At 40.0% G+C, this 21,000-nt stretch overlaps 1 protein-coding gene across 2 annotated transcripts in view; it reads left to right on the top strand.

The window, feature by feature from the left end:
- The window catches only part of DROSHA (drosha ribonuclease III), a 107,184-nt gene that overhangs the window by 36,375 nt on the left and 49,809 nt on the right, over positions 1-21,000 (top strand). For both annotated transcript variants that reach the window (XM_034762065.1, XM_034762066.1), the window contains exons 13-17: positions 966-1,135; positions 7,975-8,099; positions 9,871-9,970; positions 15,940-16,047; positions 20,111-20,218. In XM_034762065.1, coding sequence (XP_034617956.1) covers positions 966-1,135; positions 7,975-8,099; positions 9,871-9,970; positions 15,940-16,047; positions 20,111-20,218 — 611 coding nt within the window. The remainder of the gene's footprint in view (positions 1-965; positions 1,136-7,974; positions 8,100-9,870; positions 9,971-15,939; positions 16,048-20,110; positions 20,219-21,000) is intronic.

The following is a 21,000-nucleotide window of genomic DNA, read 5'->3' as shown; positions in this document are numbered from 1 at the left end:
GACCAGAACAAGCTAGCTTATGAAGGGAAGTGGACTGAAATGTTCTGCTTCTTTGTAATGATGAATCCTTTCACTTAATGACGTGGCCATATTTACAGATTAAACTCTTTTTGTTTAAGGAAAGGATTTGAGAGTCTCGTATCTGAAGGAATCTTAGCAGCATGCGTCATCTTTTATCCAAACATTTCCTCCACAAGCAAGTTTACATGTAGAATTTGAGTGGTGGATAGCTCCTCAATAAAATGCCATGACAAGACCATTATGAATTAATCTCTACTTTTGTGCTCCTCGTGGTCATGATTGACTGCTTAGTCCAAGTCAGGTTACTTTTTATACTTGTCACAAAACGCAGTCTTGGCAATGCACATTTCTTCACTTCTCAGAAGTAGTTAGTAGTTTTAACATGTACTTGGTTCATCCAGAGACAGTAACTCAGCATGAGCCCAGGCTACTCTTTAGTCTTCATTACTGCAGGTGCAGCACATAAACACTGAATATTGGTCCGTAATGCCAGGATAACTTATTGCGCGCATCCATAAATGTCCCATAAAATTCTTGAATGTTCCTCCAGAAAGCCACATAATGTCTAAACAGTTTAAAACTATTGTTGTAAAAGGAAATGATAAAACGTAAAAAGGCAGAATGTAACTGGACTATATAACTTATGGTTCTACATGCAGATTTTAAAGCTATCCGGCCAACTAAGTTAACTTGAGGCTTTCAAAAAGATGTAAGCTATTATTCTTTCTACCATTAATGTTATTGTTTCTAGTTGAGCAAATTGAGGTGCTTATGCCCGTGCATTATTCATCAATAAAATGTTTGTGTTCCTATTAGTTAATTGTTTGAGCAGTTTGCGCTTTGTTTAACCCATCTGAACATTTTACTACTTCTGCATTATTTTCCTTTAATAACGCTTTGAAGGGAGGGATATTTTTAATACATGTTTTTAATCTGTTTTTAAGATGGAGGGAAAGAAGTGCTGTCAATGCATCAGATCCTACTCTACTTGTTACGATGCAACAAACCTTTAGTCCCGGAGGAGGAGATTGCCAATATGCTTCAGTGGGAAGAGCTGGAATGGCAGAAATATGCAGAAGAGTGCAAAGGAATGATTGTTACCAGTCCTGGCATGGTACTGCAAGCATTTTTGATCTATAAATAAACCATGCGTGCACTACGATTATGGTTCAATGAGTTCGGCATAGGCTAAATTGGAAAGGGAGAAGGAATCCAGAGGGATGAACAAGAATTCTTTGATGTCAGTGCTCTTGGGGTAACTGTATTGAAAGTATGCCGAATGTAATAGAATTGAGGATGCAAAATATTATAGATCTATGGGAGTGAATTCACTTGATCCAGCGCCTGGACGAAGTTCACACTTGCTGCCCTATTCTTTGGCAGACGTGCAAGAGCAGGTTTACAAACTAACAACATATCAATGTATACATTGAAATTGCAATGTTTTAAGCATGTGCAACCCTAATTTGGTCCCCTTGTGCGTATGTATTATGATAATCTTTAACTACATGATCACATACTATTTATCTACAGCACCCCTGCTTCGTTCTGAGGGTGGGTAGTTATTCAATAATTCCTTTCATCTTCCTTAATCAGTGTGTGGCCTTATTTAATGTACACCAATCAACTCTGCACTGAATACAGAATTGTTAATTTTCTTATTGAGTGCTTCACTGACAGTAATGACTTTATTTTCAGAACACCTTTGTGATATTAGGTGGTGTTATCATCCCTATTTCACACGTGGAGATCTGAGGCAAGGAGATAGTAATGCCAAAATTATCAAGTGTCTACTAATTTTGAGTATCCAACTTGAAACACATATGGCCTGGTATTTTCAGAGTACTCGTTTTTTTTAATATCACTTTATACATTGAAAGCAAAGTTTTAATCAATTTCAGTTGCTGCTGTGAATGCTCAGCCCTTCTGTAAATTTGACCCCACATGTATCAGTTGGGCACCCAGAAAATGAAGAACACACAGTTAATGGCACCTTTGAAAAGTTGGTTTAAATGACCGGCTCAACATCACATAGAACTCAGTGGCGGAGACAGGATTAGAGTCTGATTATCTAGGGTGGCATTTAACTTCTTTAATCACAAGACCACTCTTTTTCTTATGGAAATGCTTTGCCTCTTTCTCCTATCAACTTCCGCAACAAATGAGGCAGGGTCTTACAGACAACAGCCTCCTTTACTACAAAAACCTGCATCATTTCCAGAACACTGTCCATTCTGTGTATTAAAAAAGCATATCTCTGATGTAGCCAGCATAACTTTCTTGCCAGATTTCAAGTTCCTGTTTCAAAGTATGGAGGTACTAGAGGTTCTCAGTAAAGTAACTGTAAGGATATTTTTAATCTGGGCAGAACAGTGTATTTTCCTTAACCTCGTTCTAGGTGAACTGTTCTTGCTGACACGTTCCAAAAAAAAAAAAAAGAAAGAAAAATCAGTCTGTGGCAGACTCTCAGCATGGAAAATTTCGGCCCAAATGGTTAAATTTTGGCAAAGTTATAAGCAATTGTAAACAGGATCTTCTAACAGAAAGTATTAGGCAGCCTTAACAGTAGTGCTGCCTATAGTAAATGTCACAGACTCTGACACACAAGAGTAATATACAATAATAGAGGTCACTATAGCCCAGATTCCCAATTGGTGTAAATTGGGATAGCTCCATTGACTCAGTAGAACTATGCTGATTTGAACTAGCTGAAAATCTATTCCTTCTTTTTGTATGCAAGGCTTTTGATTTCCATTTTTAACCAAGAAACACAGATAAAACACCCCCTCCCCCCCAAAAAAGAAAAATAATATGATGTTTATTCAGTACAAACTGGAAAAACACCAGAAATTATATCTGAGGTCTTGTCTACACAGAGCAGTAATGCAGACTACGGAGGTGTAGTTTCTAAAGCGCACAAATGCGTTGCGCATTAATTGATGCATGCAGACCTTGTTGGTGCACACTAAAGGTTCCCTACTGTGCTGAACCTAGTGCTGTTTGAAACTATGCTACATTAAACCACACATGGAAACATTACAAAGCAATTACAGATTAGAGTACACCCTACTGAAGTGAGTAATGTATATTATGTACATATTTGTATATACAAAGAACCCTGAAAACCCCCATGTTGTGGATATCTATGTAAAACTAATTTTTTTTTTAAATAATCACCAGAAAATGAAATTAATAAACACAAAAAACAGAAGCTCTAGTTATATGTAAACTTGTAGAAAAAATATACGCTACTAATGTATCATTTAAGGAATAGTATGTATTCATGTAATTAAGGGGAATGAGTTTGCATTTGTAACATTAACTTTGGTATCTCCTGCCATTTGAGTACTTAACTATGCAGTCTTGACATTCTGGAAGGAAACTATGGGATGAATATGTGTGCGGGTGTTGGTATGGGTATACAAAAACATAAAGGCAATTTCCTATGCCTTAAAATGTTGTTGTTGTTGTTGTATTACAATACCATGAAGGGAAGAGATCATTAATGCCCTTTGTTTCTTTTAAGAAGGTTGTGACATTTTTTTTTTCTTAGTATGTGGATTTTTTAAATGATTATTACATCCTCTGAGTGTAAAAGTAAGTGAGAAATGGAGCATGAGAGTATCTTCCATGCATTTTATCCCCCATTTGATCAGCAGATACATTATTGTGAAGACCATATGAAACAATGCATTAGAAAATGACATTTCTTAAATTCAATTTTTGTCAACTTAATACAGCAAAGTAAAAACACTGTAAAGATAAAAAAGTAAACATTTATTTTGCTGTTTTTCTTCACTATATCATTTGTGAAATAAGAATTCCTGCTGGGAGCAAATAAAAAGATAGAGAAAAACTTGATTATTTTAAAATTTGAAGAATAAATATGATATATGGAGAGGAGAAATATTTTGTTAGGCATAATTTTAAATTTAGATTTAGACTTTAAAGAAGTAACAATAGACCAGCATTATTTTAAACAATTTAATATATTCATGTCATTTTCTTAGTTTCTCAAATTTGGTTTGGAAAAACTAATCCATACATTTTAATCCAATATGTAATACTTTAAGCTTTCTTTTACAAATCCTGCTTCTCTTCCAGCGAACATAAATGCATATTTTATACACCTGTAATGTCGTCAGATTTTTTAAGATACACAAATGTCTGGCTTGATCAATATTTGGATGGGAAAAATAGCACCTCTTTCCTGTCAATCAGTAATGAATCAACATCTCTGTATGTTTCAGCATAGTACTGTTGCTGGAGGTTGTACTATGTATTGGATGAGATGTTAAAACCAAGTCCATGATCACTTGTGGTCATTAAATGATCTCATAGTATTGGGGTTTGTCTATGTATATGTATAGACTTGTGGTAGCTAGGTCGACAAGAGAATTCTCCCATTGACTTAGCGCTGTCTACACGGGGGTTAGGTCGCTTTAACTCTGTTTCTCAGGGGTGTGGATTTTTCACACCCCTGAGTGATGTAGTTATACCAATCTAATTTCCTAGTAAAGACCAGGCCCTATCCATAAGAAATATAACAGTGAAAGGAGAAGACTAATTTGGTTGTGTCCTCTTTGCTTCTTAATGTTGTACTGTATGAATAAGGTCTCAGATGTTTTTTATCTTTAGAAATACTATAAATATCGAGTGTGATCACCCATATTTTTACTGGAGGTCTACTTGAGAAAGTTGGATGTGGATCTTTCCCAGTCTGAAATTGAAAGAGAAGGGGTTTGAGTCTTTAGCAAAGAGTTACTTTGTGAGAATTATTTATCAGGTGTTCGTTAACATCTGTTTAATTCAGAAACAAATCACAAGGCCAATGTTCTTTCAAAGTTGGGTGCCTCAAGTTAGGCCTCAGCATCTATATTTAAGTACCTAAATAAAAGTGGTGTGATTTTTAGAAAGTGCTGATTTCCCACTGACTTCAGTGGGAGCCCCTGCAAGCCACTTTGACTTAGATGTCTAAACTGTAGGCATCCAAATTCAAAAAGGTTGGCCAAAATGTTTCTGATAGTTTGAGATTTTTATTCTATTAATCAGGTTTAGTTTCCTTAGTACCCATGATATCCTTATCCTACCAGTTTCTCACATGTCATCCAGGAAAAGCAGGGTAGAAAAGACCGGAGTTTCTAATGCTTGGGGGGAATCAGAAAAAAACCTTACTTTAATTAATAAAAACCTTTCAAAGTTGCCTTCATAGATCATAAAAAAGCAAAAAGATGATAAAATTATTCCATTTCTTTTTTAAAGTGACTTCTAATCTCAGGTCCTTGTTAACTTCTTGTTTCAGAAACAGTAATCAGACTCCTAAAAATCCTCCGTGTGTTTTCATTTTTAAATGTCTTTAGACTTCTTCATATCCTCATCTACACTATTATGTATATAAGCCTTTAAAAAAAAAAAAAAAAAAACTTTCTTCACCTGTTTGTAGGGTGGAGTAATTTTAAAAATTAAATTTTTTGATGGTCAAGTAAAATATTTCATTTTCCATTATCATGTAAAAAGGATAGCTGATAAACATTTATTTTCACTTGGACTGGTATTGTAATTCTGTCCTCTGACAAGCATTTTCACCATTTAATTCCAGAAGTGGCTGCATTTCACCAGTGGGGGAAATGATCCCTCTATATAGTTGTTTCAGAGTAGCAGCCGTGTTAGTCTGTATCCGCAAAAAGAACAGGAGTACTTGTGGCACCCTAGAGACTAACAAATTTGTTAGTCTCTAAGGTGCCACAAGTACTCCTGTTCTTTCTATATTGTTGGTATCTGTTTGTAAAACACTTATTTTGGGAATGAAAGATTTGTTATAAACACACTTCAAAAATAATATAAATATGTAATAGCAATAGCCATTCATAACTAATAACGTCATAAGAAATAAGGTAACTTTTCTATGTGGAAGTTCTTTGCTAAATTGGCAGTTTTAATATAAAGACGACTCTAAGTAATGTATCTTTTCAGACACTTCAGAGAACTTGATAGCTTTAGCATCATCCAAACAGCTAATTGCCAGGTGGGAAATCGTTTGGGTAGATAACAAAACAGCTTGCAAGATAATGGAGAAAATATTTGTGCAGAGAGATTCAACTGTGGAACTTTAGCTAAGGTTTTTGCATATGCTACAAAGAGCACTACAAACGGCACATCAACTGCAATGATGTGGAGTTACTCATGTTCTCCATTTTTAGAGATGAAGTGAAAATCACTTCCTTCTACAGTTTTGCTTTCAAAAGATCTGTTTTCAAGTGCGAAAAGGACCAAGTATTCCTCATTATTCAAAACTGCGTTCCTCATTATACACATTGACTTTTGGAGCATTTTGTAAGAGTGACGCTACAATTTTTAATGCCACTTAGTCTGTGTGATTGGATGGGTCTAAAATTAGAGAGGTGACACGGTCTAGTCCAGTGGTTCTCAAAGCTGGTCTGCCGCTTGTTCAGGGAAAGGTGGGCCGGGCCAGTTTGTTTACAGCTCTGGTCTCCCATGTTTAAAAAAGATGAACTCAAACTGGAACGGGTGCAGAGAAGGGCCACTAGGATGATCAGAGGAATGGAAAACCTGTCGTATGAAAAGAGACTAGAGGAGCTTGGGTTGTTTAGTCTGACAAAGCGAAGGCTGAGGGGGGATATGATTGCTATCTTTAAATATATTAGAGGGATTAATACGAGGGAGGGAGAAGAATTATTCCAGCTTAGTACTAATGTGGATACGAGAACGAATGGATATAAACTGGCCGTGGGGAGGTTCAGGCTTGAAATTAGACGAAGGTTTCTGACCGTCAGAGGGGTGAAATATTGGAACGGCCTTCCGAGGGAAACGGTGGGGGCGACGGACCTGTCTGGTTTTAAGATTAAGTTAGATAAATTTATGGAGGGAATGGTTTAATGGTAAAACATAGTAGTCAAGGAAAACCAAGAAATGGTAGGTAAATTGTATAATGGCTGACAGGGGTCAGGCTGGAGACTCTTGCCTATATGCTCGGGGTCTTACTGATCGCCATATTTGGGGTCGGGAAGGAATTTTCCTCCAGGGCAGATTGGCTGAGCCTCTGGAGGTTTTTCGCCTTCCTCCGCAGCATAGGGCAGGGATCTCTAGCAGGAGGGTTTCTGCCGATTGAAGTCACCTAAAACAGGATTGGGGACTTCAACAGCAGAGTCCAGGGAAGGGGTAGGGACGGTTTTATGGCCTGCAGCATGCAGGGGGTCAGACCAGATGATCATAATGGTCCCTTCTGACCTTAAAGTCTATGAGTCTATGAGTTTACCTGCCGCATCCACAGGTTTGGCCGATCGCGGCTCCCACTGGCTGCAGTTCGCCCTCCAGGCCAATGGGGGCTGCGAGAAGCAGCGGCCAGCACATCCCTTGGCCTGTGCCGCTTCCCGCAACCCCCATTGGCCTGGAGCAGCAAACCGCAGCCAATGGGAGCTGCGATCGGCCGAACCTGTGGATGAGGCAGGTAAACAAACCGGCCCGGCCCACCAGGGGCTTTCCCTGAACAAGCGGCGGACCAGCTTTGAGAACCATTGGTCTAGTGAACCAAATGCAGGAATAGTAGTCAGATCGACAGATTCGATCCTGGCTCTGGTACCAACTTAATGTTTGGCCTTTAGTAATTCATGTGAAATTCTCAGAAACTCTCAAAACCTCAGTTCGCTCTCCGCTGTAAATAAGGATAATACCTGTATTGCAGGGTTGCTGTGATAACCAATTAGTTTACATTGGTCAGCCCTGTAAGTGCCACATATTATTATATATTAATGGTTTTCTACATATGTAGCTAAAATATCTCTCTTATTCATTTCAATATGTTGAAAGTCTTCTCTGCTTCTCAGAATGATGATGTCATTCATTTGTCAGGTCCTGGACAACGTCATAATGTATCCAATAAAATATTACTTGCGCTCTTGTTAATTAGATAAACTGTATTGATTTTCTTCCTAGAAACCCAGTTCAGTTCGTATTGATCAACTGGACCGTGAGCAGTTCAACCCTGATGTGATTACTTTTCCCATTATTGTTCACTTTGGGATACGGCCTGCTCAACTCAGTTATGCTGGAGACCCTCAGTAAGAAATTTTCCTTAAAGCTTATGTTAAGAATAAAAAAAAAAAAAAAAAAAAAGAGAGTTTTTGGTTTGTTGTTCAGGAAGGGCCTAGTCACATGACTATTGAAGTTGATGGCAAGCTTACCGTTTTCTGCAATAGGAGTGGGAGCAGGAGCTGGCTTTTATAAACCAGAGAATCTGAAATGTAGCTGTTTTTTCCTCTTCCGAAGTCTAATTCTGTTCTGTATATATTCCTTTATCAATTTTAGATTTTCAAAACAAGCACGTCAAATTCATGCAATAATAAAATTATGCACTTGATAGAAAGGTTATGAAACCCGTGGCTATGTCCTTGTCCCGGATCAGCCGTGCCTCTGCTGCTGCTACCCGGGCTACCTCAGCTCCACTGCTCGTTATACTTGTGCTATAGCTCGATGAGAGCTAGTGTGAGTATGTGTGCATGAGCAGGACAATCATACCCCTAGCTCGGAGTATATACAGAGCCTAAGTTGACTTCATAAATGTAGGCCCTCATGTCGTGTGTGAAATACCTAATACTAAGGTATTCAGAAAAGTTCCATTTGGTGTGTTTTTTTTCTTGTCCAAGTTTCTGATATAGCTAAGTGAAAAGAACTATAAATCAATCTTTTTTATTATTATTATTTTTCTTATTCTCCTGCTCATTCTGTACTATCTGAGTGCCTTCCATGCAAAATCGGTAGCAATAGCCAAGTCCCTAGTTGGACTTCAAGGAGTCTCTGCCTCTCCTTTTTCGGGGTAAAAAAAAATCTGGTTGGGATGTTCGGTTTGTTGGTTTGTTTTACTTGGCAGGATGATTTGTTTTTGTCATTTTTTTCTTTTTGGACAGATAAATGTATTATCTGTTTTGAAAATTGTTCTGGTGCTGGAATCCTTTACTGAAATGAAAAGAAAATAGTGTAGAAGTAGCCTGTAGATTTCCAGTTTCCAATTTGTTTTATAGACCAAGCAGACGCTGGAGTCTCTAGGGCCGAGGAAATGCACTGGAGAATGATGGAGTGAAATAGCTCTGAACAGACTCTAGTAAGCAAGGAATGGGCTGGTGTGTGTGCTGGAGTTATGAGGATTCTGAAACAGTAAAATAGCTGCTGCTCCATTTGATGGAGCGTCAGTAATATGGAATCTTCACACTAAATCACCACTCTAAACTAGTGCTAGTTGTGCAGACAAAACAGAGACGAAAATAGATCACTAAAGCAAATACTTTGATCCCTCCTTTGCTTCATTTTAAAAGAATTTGATTTTGTGTTGAGAGTCTGCTTCTGCTATGATTTAAAAAAAAAATACTGTGCATAAATTGGGCAGTTTTACCTTCTGCTTTGACTGAAACTTTTTTTTTTTTTTTTTTTGCACAATATAAGGGCTGCATTTAGTCTTGCTATAAGTGACATATGGACGTCATATCAAGAAGAGGAGTCATTCACATGAGTTAAAAAAAGGCTTTGACTCAGGGCCACACAATACTAGGATGACCAGACAGCAAACGTGAAAAATCGGGACGGGGGGGGGGGGGGGGGTAATAGGAGCCTATATAAGAAAAAGACCCAAAAATTGGGACATCTGGTCACCCTACACAATACCCTCCACTGAAATGTGACCCATCAGAGATACCTTTTTTAGAGTGAAGAGTAGGGATTCTTTGCACTTTGTTAGTGAGAGCTAATCGGTTCATAAGATCAAACAATGAGGCACTCATGTTGTGTACTTCTAGTATGTGACCTAGATGCGTTTTTTTATTCTGTTCTTTCCTGCAGGTACCAAAAGCTATGGAAGAGCTATGTGAAGCTGCGCCATCTGCTGGCTAACAGTCCCAAAGTCAAACAGGCTGATAAACAGAAATTATCCCAGAGAGAGGTATGCTGGACCTTCACCCATAGTCAGTGACTGAGCACAGAAAGGGGTGGGGCTGTGTTACTGCATTTCTATAGAGAAAAGGAAAATAATATCTTCTTATTGTCATCCTCACAAATGATTTTCTTTTCCGCATGTTGAATTGATGTTACCTTTTTTTCTTTGCCTCCTAATGGAGAGACATTTTCCTGCACTACATTTTACCCAGTTACAGATACTGCCATAAGATGTTGAGCTTCTTATAGGATTAGTCATTAGCAAATGCAATGCTTAATGTTGAGAAAGGCTTTCCATTCTAGGCTACTCTTTTCAGCTGCTCATAATCTTAAATTTCCATGATTTACACTTGGTCCAAAGTTGTGTTTCACTGGAAAATTCAAGTGAGTTCCCTTTGCCTCTTGGTAGGACAACTCCCACATTTTATGTTCTCTGTATGTGTATATATATCTCCTTACTATATACTCCATTCTGTGCATCCGATGAAGTGGGCTGTAGCCCACGAAAGCTTATGCTCAAATAAATTTGTTAGTCTCTAAGGTGCCACAAGTTCTCCTGTTCTCCTTATGGGTGAGGCAGTGATGGGAAGGTGGAACGATTTTTAAAAAACAAAAACAAACCTTAGTTGTCGGATTGTGGTATTTTTTTCTAGCAAAATAACTCCAGAACAGTTGAAAGTAAAAACTTTAATTTTTGCATAGTCAGAGTCTTCATGAGAAACATGGTGCTTGCAAAGTTTGGTTGGTTTTTTGTTGTTGTTGTTTTTTTTCCCCAAAATGTTGACTACTCAGCAGCTTCCATTGACTTCAGTGGGAAATACTGAATGCTTATGTACAGGGCCGGCTCCAGGCACCTGCCGACCAAGCACGTGCTTGGGGCGGCACCTTGTAAGGGGTGGCCAATCTTGGGGTGACGGGGGGCGCTCGAGTTTTGTTGTTGTTTTTGTTTCAGCCAGGCGGCACTCGGGAGGGTGGGTTGTTTCGGCGGCGTGGCGTGGCGCTCGGGAGGGGAGGGGGTGTTTCGGCAGCACTTTTTTTTTTTTTTTTTTGCTTGAGGCAGCAAAAACCTCCTGGGTGTGGTGCTTTGTCCCCATTTAGTAGCACCGAGACCACTTTGAGAGAGGGATTAATGAATCTGCTCTACAGCCTTAGCTAAAAGCCCTGTGGCTTTTAGCTCACACAGTAGAGGCTCATGCATTTAGCTCCAGAGTCCCAGGTTCGATCCCGCCCGCCAACGACTGTCTGTCGGTGTTATACTTAGCATTTTAAAATTCAAGCCACCTCATTATGGACTAAGAAGCCTGCTTTGAAGCGCCCACCTCTTTAAATCTTGGACTAGAACTTGAAAGTTGTTTCTTTGCATGTATACCAGATACTCTTAATGGCACACTTTACTTGCATATTTATATCAAGGAGGAAGGAACTTGTTTAGTATATGAAACAACTTTTCCATTTTGTCACAAAACCCTGTACTCAGTGTTGCATTACAGTATCATAGAATCATAGAATATTGGGGTTGGAAGAGATTTCAGGAGGTCATCTAATCCAATCCCCTGCTCAAAGCAGGACCAACACCCACTAAATCATCCCAGCCAGAGCTTTGTCAAGCTGGGCCTTAAAAACCTCTAAGGATGGAGATTCCACCACTTTGCTAGGTAACCCATTCCAGTGCTTCACCACCCTCGTAGTGAAATAGTGTTTCCTAATATCCAACCTAGACCACCCCCACTGCAACTTGAGACCATTGCTCCATGTTCGGTCATCTGCTACCACTGAGAACAGCCGAGCTCCATCCTCTTTGGAACCCCCCTTCAGGTAGTTGAAGGCTGCTATCAAATCTCCCCTCACTCTTCTCTTCTTTAGACTACATAACCCCAGTTCCCTCAGCCTCTTCTCGTAAGTCATGTGCCCCAGCCCCCTAATCATTTTTGTTGCCCTCCGCTGGACTCTCTCCAATTTGTCCACATCCCTTCTGTAGTGGAGGAACTAAAACTGGATGCAGTACTCCAGGTCTGACCTCACCAGTGCTGAGTAGAGGGGAATAATCATTTCCCTCGATATGCTGGCAATGCTCCCACGAATACAGCCCAATATGCCATTGGCCTTCTTGGCAACAAGGGCACACTGCTGACTCATATCCAGCTTCTCGTCCACTGTAATCCCCAGGTCACTTTTCTGCAGAACTGCTGCTTAGCCAGTTGGTCCCCAGCCTGTAGCGGTGCATGGGATTCTTCTTTCATAAGTGCAGGACTCTGCACTTGTCCTTGTTGAACCTCATCAGATTTCTTTGGGCTCAATCATCTAATTTGTCTAGGTCACTCTGGACCCTATCCATACCCTCGAGTGTATCTACCTCTCCCCCCAGCTTAGTGTCATCTGCGAATTTACTGAGGGTGCAATTAATCCCATCATCCAGATCATTAATAAAAATGTTGGAAAAAAACCAGCCCCAGGACTGACCCCTGGAGCACTCGGCTTGATACCGGCTGCCAACTAGACATCGAGCTGTTGATCGCTACTCATTGAGCCTGACAATCTAGCCAGATTTCTATCCACCTTATAGTCCATTCATCCAATCCATATTTCTTTAACTTGCTGGCAGGAATACTGTGGGAGACCATATCAAAACCTTTGCTAGAGTCAAGATATATCACATCTACCATTTTCCCCATATCCACAGTGCCAGTTATCTCATCATAGAAGGCAATCGGTTTGGCCAGGCATGACTTGTCCTCGGTGAATCCACGTTGACTGTTCCTGATCACCTTCCTTTCCTCCGGTAGCTCAATTCTTCCTCCCCCTTACTTGCAAGAGTCTTGTGTAAGCATGGGTGTGTGGGATTTGAATGTTACTGCAAAGGGGTACTCAGAATTTATATTCAGAGGTCCAATGTATATTCTAGGTAGCAGCTGGAAGTGGATATCTGTGCTTGTCTGTAGGCATGCAGATGTATGTTTGTGTGTGACTGTCTATAATCATGTAGCTTACATGTGTGTATAAAGTGGAGTGTGACTGGATTAATCAATCTTAGACCGACAGCATCACCAGTTTGCTTTTTCTCTAACGACTGAAGCTGCTGCTGCAATAGATGGTCTTCAGTATATTTGACAGTGCACCAGATTTTATCATTAGTGCAAAGCATAGCATACTGTCGCGTGAACACAGGGCTTAATTAACATTTTATTTATAATAGTGTTAAATAAGCCCCCAAACCTCAGCTTCTTTCCTTGTAAATGGGAAGTACCAGTGTTAAAAGTTATCTATGTCATAATTTTAAGGAGGAATGCTTTTCCCACTGAAATAGATGACTTTTATCTTTACTGTAGCTTTCATCACTGCAGGGGAGAACAAATGGAAGGCTAGAACTTTTTATTAAAAATGTCTCTCATTAGGGAATAATGGATGAGTTATTCTTAAAACAGTAGAAGAGAGGGCGTGGGGGTGATTGCATTTTTTCTGCAAAAATGAAGTGCTCCTTTGACATTTATCACTTCTTGTAGTGTGTAGACCTTTGTTTCTAGATTGTATCATCCAGGATGATGGTTTCCTAAAGTAATTGTCTGTCATAAGAAAGATGTATTGAAAACAGCTCTTAGGCAGAAACTTTGCGGTAGTGTGCTCCCACTTTGTGACACTGAGGACCTCATCAGTAATTTAGTAGGAGCTGGCAGGCTGCTGTAATTGGCATGTGAATTTAAAAAAAAAAAAAAAAAAAAAAGAGAAAAAATATATTCAGAATTGGGCACTGATGATGCACTGATATGCATGGTACTAAATTGGGCACTGATGATGCATGGTACTGATATGCATGGTATTAAAGCCTAGAAGACCTTATAGAGCCTACTCCTAAAGAGTGTACAATTTATGGCCTCTGTCCACAGCCCATTGGCATTTGGATTTGGGCCCAAAGGAACAGGGCCTCATACACACCTGCTCATTATGCCATTAATTTCAATGTGATTACGGGATGCTAGGTCATTATTTGTATTGAGGTGGTGTCAAGGAGTTTCAGTCATGGACCAGGAGGAACCCTTTGTGCTAGACCGGGGTGGGCAAACTTTTTGGCCTGAGGGCAACATTTGTAAATTGTATGGAGGGCCAGTTAGGAGAGGCTGTGCCTCTTCAAACAGCCAAGCGTGGCCTGACCCCACCTGCTTCTCACCCCCTGACGCCCCACCCCCACCCCAGACTCCTGCCCCATCCAACCCCCCCGTTCCCTGACGTCCCCCCCCCGGGACTCCTGCCCCATCCACACACACACACACGCTCCCTGTCCCCTGACTGCCCCCTGCCCATCCAACCCCTCCTCTCATTCCTGACTGTCCCCTGGGACCCCTGCCCCATCCAACCACCCCTTCTCCCTGACCCCTGACTGTCCCCAGAACCCCTGCCCTTGACTGCCCTTCACCCCCCATCCAACCCCCCCTTCCTGACTGCCCCCCCCCAGGATCCCTGCCCCCATTCAACCACCCTGTTTCCTGCCCTCTGACCGCCCCGACCCCTATCCACACCCTCGCTCCCTGACCACCCCCCCGAACTCCCCTGCACTCTATCCAGCCCTCCCACCCTCTTTCTGCACTGCCTGGGTCACTGGTGGCTGGCAGCACTACAGCTGTGCCGCCCGGCTGGAGCCAGCCACGCCACTGCGTAGCACAGAGCACCAGGTCAGGCCAGGCTCTGTAGCTGCGCTGCCCCAGGAGCTCGCAGTCCCGCCGCCCAGAGCATTGCGCTGCCAGCGGCGCAGTGAGCTGAGGCTGCGCGGAAGGGGGAACAGCGGGGGAGGGGTTGTGGGCTAGCCTCCTGGGCCAGAATCTCAGGGGCTGGGCATGAGGGTCCCACAAACTGGATGTGACCCACAGGCCATAGTTTGCCCACCTCTGTGCTAGACCCTGTAGAAACTCAAAACAAAGAGAGTGTCTGTGCCCTAAAGAGCTATGTATAGTTTCCTTAAAACTGAAGCAGGCAGCAGGGAGGGGGAAGTTCTCAGCAGGGGCCCTGCAGTGAAGCATAGAGAGAGGAGAGATGTCACTTTTATCTTTAGTCCTTTATTCCAGTAAAGTTCCTTGTTCTCAATTAGAAGAAAATATGCAGTGACTGTTTCCCATTGTCACATGATATGTGTGGGAGTCGACATACTCATGGGGACACTTACAGTATCAGGACCTACATTCAGACTAAGAGACCCTATAACATACTGGATTATTTATTCTATTTATTTCTTCTGATTTATACAAAAAATAAAAGGGACTCCTATCCAAGGCTGTAGGTGCCCTTGCCGTTTTTCAGAAACAGAAATAAACTGCCTGCAGAAGACCAACTTCTCAAGGTCAAGGCAGTGCAGTTTTAATGGTTGGAATAAAGAGGGTAGATTTCATAGTAGGAGCCTCTGGTATCAGTGGATACTGACCCCCTGTTCCATAGGAGAGGTATTGACGTTTAACCCAGATCCGTTATAAGGTGACTGGGGCTAGATAATAAAGGTCTGTCTCTTACCCGCATGAATGAAGTGTTGGTTGTTTCTCACCCAAGCCTTGTGATGGAATATCAGATGTCAGGAATTCCTAGAGAGAAATGGCATTTGCTTATACTTGCTTATATCTCACTCAATAGATGCATAGGAATGGCTTTGTTCATTTCATCTTCAGCAAAAACCTGTGATTAGTCAGCTTTGTCCTCACCCTGCAGCTTATCAGGATAAGGAGAGTGAGCCACATGCAGCCTTTTGTCATACTTGTGGGCATCCAGGCCACCCCAGCTTACATCATTACCAAGGGGTGGGTGGAGATAATTACAAGATTTAGGTTTAAAAATTGCTCTCTGAAAGTGCGCTTTACAAATAAACAAATAAATAAATAAAACCCATTCTCAAATACACAATCCTCACACCCTAATGTCCGTTTTTCATGCCCACATTTGGTTTCATATTGCTTTGTTGTAGAAAGTTTCTCACAGTTGCACCATTCCCTCCCTTTCTAGGAAGCGCTACAGAAAATCAGGCAGAAAAACACAATGAGACGAGAAGTGACAGTGGAGTTAAGCAGCCAAGGATTCTGGAAAACCGGTATTCGTTCTGATGTCTGCCAGGTGATTATTAGAGATAATTAATTATTAGCGATCCCTCCTGAAATCAGTTTCTTTTGTTAGTTAATAGACAGCAGATTAATGTCTCCTAATTTTGCAATGTTAAGGCCTTAGCTACACAGGGGTTGCCCCTGTTACATTATAGTGAACCGTCACTGGTATTATTGCACTGGTATAGACAGTGCTATTTGTACAGGGGGCACTTACCCCTGAATGAAACAAGGGTAATCTGTGCTGGTGCAAATTGTGGCTTATAGCAGTTGTACAGTTACGCTGGTGCCTGACAATGACTGTAACCAGGATAAAACCCCAATGTAAAAAAGACCGAAGAGACTAACTGAGTTTTCAGGGCTTGTTGGTCAGTAAATTGGCCTTTTTTATAAACCCTTTTTTTTTTTAAATCATATCTTCAAGGAGAATTTAAACTCTGTTGTATATTAAAGTGGAAAAACACACAAACCACAACTTTTTTTAACCTTTAGATTGGAAAAAAAAAAAAAAAAAGAATGTGCCCAGAAGTAATATATTTGAAAGATGCATTAAAAAAAAAAAGAGTTCTATCCCAGAGCAAGGGACATGACAGAGTCCATGAATACTGACACAAAGGCTAATAATCCAACACACACAAATAAATCCAGTGAACTTTGTTTCAAAGATGCTAATTCAAGGCTCAGTGTTTCCAGGTTTAATTAATGTTAACCTAGCATTGTATAATGCTAATCAGACATTGCATACAGTGTGACAAATGTATAGTTAAGAATCCTATGATTGTATTGAACCCATATCATCTCAACTTATCTCTTCCTGGCAAAGCGTAAGGAGCAGTCTTGATGGAAGATGAATATTTAAATCCCAAACCCAGTCAAAAATAATTTCTCTTCCATCTAAGACTTCTTTTTGATGCCAGTACTGTTTATAGGTCTGAAACAGCATACCAGCGCAGTGTACCATCCCATATTTATAGGAATTTGTGAGTTTATTCTAACTTTTGTTATCTAATATATTTGTTGCTACACTTTAAGACAAACTGTGCATATATTTCTTAATTTGAAAGTTTAGAAACTGATTTGTTTATCTCTTTAGTAATTTTTTTTACAATTTATCTTATAATGTCTTATTAGACATTCTTGTTTTCTTTAATTGTTGAAGGACAGCAAATCACCAAAGAGCAATGAGTATAAAACATAATTTCACATATTGTTTTGTACATCTAAAACAATAAATTAGACTAGTCAATTGTTTGGATTTCTTTGAGAGGTCATAAGGAGACTAAACTATGCATCTTTAAAATGAAAGATTGCTGTTGCTGTTTTTCAGATATGCTTTTTGCCAGATTAGAATAAAAACTAAATGAATGTAAATCAATTCTGCAGGCAGACTTAATGCAGAGCGATTTAAAATTATTGGTTTGCTTTAATTCTTAAAAGCTCTGTAGTTTAGAAGATCAAAATTATTTTTATAAACATTGAAGTACTCTAATAATTTTAAATCACTCTGTTGCACAAAGTATAATACCAGTGTTGGCATTTTCCAAAATGAAGCACTTGCAAACAGGGAGAGAAGGAGTGAAGTGCTCTGATTAAAATGGCTCTGTTCTGTGTGAAGTAATTCAAAATTATTGGGCAGGTGGAGGGCACATCATCTTTGCTGCTATTAAATTATTACTTACAAAGAATCATTCTTATACCCAAAATAGCTTTAATCAGATGGTGTAATGGCTCTCCTGCCTATAATGCTATAGTTCCAGAAGAGACCATATTTCTTCAGTATCCATTAATTTGCCTAATGCAGTTTTTAAGTTGTTTTTTATGGGGAAGGAGGGGTTGGGAAGTGTTCCCCTAAAAAGAATTGGGAATGTTAAATAGCCATAATCCTATCTGACAGGTATTAATCAAATTAATCACATATTTGGTGTCAGGAAAACAACACTTTGTCAATATAATTACAAGAGTCTAAATAAAGACTTTCTGTGTACCTCATGTTTATTGTCTGAAATAGACCAATTCCTTACTAGTTGAACTTCTCAATAAAAATCTAAAATGTTGATATATCCGTACTACAAACTGGGCCAAACATACTGCTTACAGTGTACAAATAGTATTAAAACTGTGGTCTGTGCACTAATTCCCCGATGTAATCATTCTGGGTGCCCAGAAGGCTACTACAGTGGACAGAAAATGCAGAAAAATAGTGAACTGGTGGGCATGTGTCACTGGTCCTTGAGATGATTTATTTTTGATGAAGTGGTCAAGAATGAAGATGCACAAGAAGCACAGTTATAGAACATACAGTTGGGGGTCGTTTCCCCTCCCCCGAGATTGTTATGAGAGAAACTACTAACAGTATTGGATTTTAATTTAAATATTAGAAATTCACTTAAATCTAATTCTATTCAGCAACAGTGTTTTCACTTCCCAGTAATATAGTTCTTACCAGTCATCACATCTGCAATGTTAACCCACATTTCTTAAAAAAAACCAACCAAACAAAAAACAAACAAACAAACAAACAAAAACACCTCAAATGCAATCTTATGCTCTTTTCAACAAAAGGTAATCCTTATAATCTCATAGCACTGTTATGTTCACCAGTTCTTACTCTGTGACAGAGCTCAGTTTCACCAACATACCAAAATCCACAGACACTCAACCCCATAAATTACATGATCTGTTATACATGCTTAACTAATTTTCTCCCATACATTCCCCTTTAATCATATGCTTTGCATTCATTGTGAAGTGATACATGGATAATTTTCAGATTTCATCTTCAAATAAGTCTTGTTTCTATGAATACTTAAACTTGATTTTGCTAATTACAATAGGAATTATAATTTTATATTGCATATCGTAAAAGCATTCATTATTTCACATGCATATATAAAGTATGATTTTAAATTACATATTATTATTTAGCCACTATAAATCTTATATTTCTTATTCTTCCATAAGAACTTTACTGTTGGCATAATAGACTAGGGTAAACTGTGCTACTTGTTCAGTTATCAATTATTTTCCCCAGATCTCTGGTCTCGAACCAATGCTTAGAAAAGTGTATAAAGGGGGAGATTTTCAAAGTGCACTTAGGAATCCTATTTCTTATTGAAAGCCACTGGGATTTGGACACTTAACTCCCATTTCAGTTTTGAAAATATTACCCAGAGCGTTTTTGCTAGATGGCCAAATAGCAACTTTGTAACTGCCTTTCCAACTCTTTCTAGCATTCAGTATCTCAGGAACTGCTAGTTCAGTCCTTCATAATGTTTGAAAACATTGGCCACTGAATTCTTGTGAGGAAGTTAGTGAAAGCAAGATGGCAATGAGAATGTAACTTTATACTGCATAATTTTCCTAACTGCCATCTTGAAACAAGTGCTTAGTAACTTGTAAAAAGCTGGTTATCCCATAGGATTGCCAACTTTCTTATCACACAAAACCGAACACCCTTGCCCCTTCCCCGAGGCCCTGCCCCTGCTCACTCCATCACCCATCCTTCCATTGCTCGCTCTCCCCCACCCTCATTCACTTTCAACAGGCTGGGGCAGGGGGTTGTGGTGCGGGAGGTCAGGGGTGGGGCCAGAAATGAGGGGTTCATCAAAAACCGGATGCCCTTGTGACCCTATTATCCCAAGTGACAAGTGGTATAAAATGACTTTTTCCTCATCTTGGTGGTTTATGAAATATTATACTTTAAAATTATGTCAGAGGCCTAACCTGGCCTTGAGTCTTTTTTTTCATACTAATCAAAGTGTGCATATTATAGCAAGTGTCAGATGGCTATGTAATGTTTTGCCACTTCTTGACTTTACCTTGATACGCCTTGATATATTCAGCAATATGCAACAGAAGAATCTTTCCACCCAACAAAGTACTTCAGTAGAAGACGAGTTATATTCATTAAAGGGCGTAAGGTCATTATTATTTTTAGTTTATTTCTCATGTAAATCAAAACAAAGTAAAATTTGTGTCATAACAAGCTAAACTTCTTTGTGTGTTTGATGGTTACTCAGTTGGGTTCTCTGTGTTTTGTAAATGCATAGTTTTCCTCATTGCAATTATTTTCCTAGCATGCAATGATGCTTCCTGTTCTCACCCACCATATTCGCTACCATCAATGTCTGATGCATTTGGACAAGTTGATAGGCTACACTTTTCAAGACCGATGCTTGCTACAGGTAAGAAATGCCAAAAGTCAAATTACATACTAATTTGCCTTTTGAGTTCTGGAGGACTGAAGCTCTGCTTCTGTGGAGCAAGGTGAGGAGAGCTGCATGCATGACCATTGTCCCCAAGATAGGTAGGCTTATGTGTGTAAATCCTGCTGAACCCACTAACTGGAGAAATGAGGTGTATTGCTGATATTGGGAAGCACCTGATTATTTGCACCTCTGATCTTAAAAAGGTTCCAGATGTCCTGTGAGAATCTGTAAAATCAGGTTTCCACTGCTTGTGGTTTGTAAATCATGAAATCCTGCAGGATGAAAAGCATTATATACGAATGCAAGATTATATTTTTATTACTTAGTGCGTTCCTTTACTTGCCGAGTTCTGAAAAACCAGTGTCATACTGCAGATGTCTGTAAATTTTGCCTTGTACTATTTTGTAGTTTATTATTTCATAAAGAATCCTTTGTGTTCAAAGCTATGAACAGACAGATGTCTCTTCAGGCCTACAGGTGTTTGTTGTTCACTGTTACAAAGTGAAAGAGAGAAGTAGTGTTTCTTTTGGGGTTTTATTACTTCCGTGTTGCATGATCAATCAGTTGTGCAAGTGTAGGGTTACCATTCGTCCGGATTCCCCCGGACATGTCCGGGAATTTGTTAATGTCCGGACTTCCCCCCCCCCCCCCCCCCCCCCCCCCCCCCCCCCCCCGTTTTATGTGACCGGCCGCCTTTTGGGGTTTTTTTTTTTTTTTGTTCTCCTTTCTCCCCCCCCCCCCCCCCCCCCTTTTTCTCT

Source organism: Trachemys scripta, chromosome 2, assembly GCF_013100865.1.
Source record: "Trachemys scripta elegans isolate TJP31775 chromosome 2, CAS_Tse_1.0, whole genome shotgun sequence".
NCBI lineage: Eukaryota > Metazoa > Chordata > Testudines > Emydidae > Trachemys > Trachemys scripta.
Note: the sequence above shows the minus strand (reverse complement) of the source record. Positions and strands in the feature narration are given on the sequence as shown.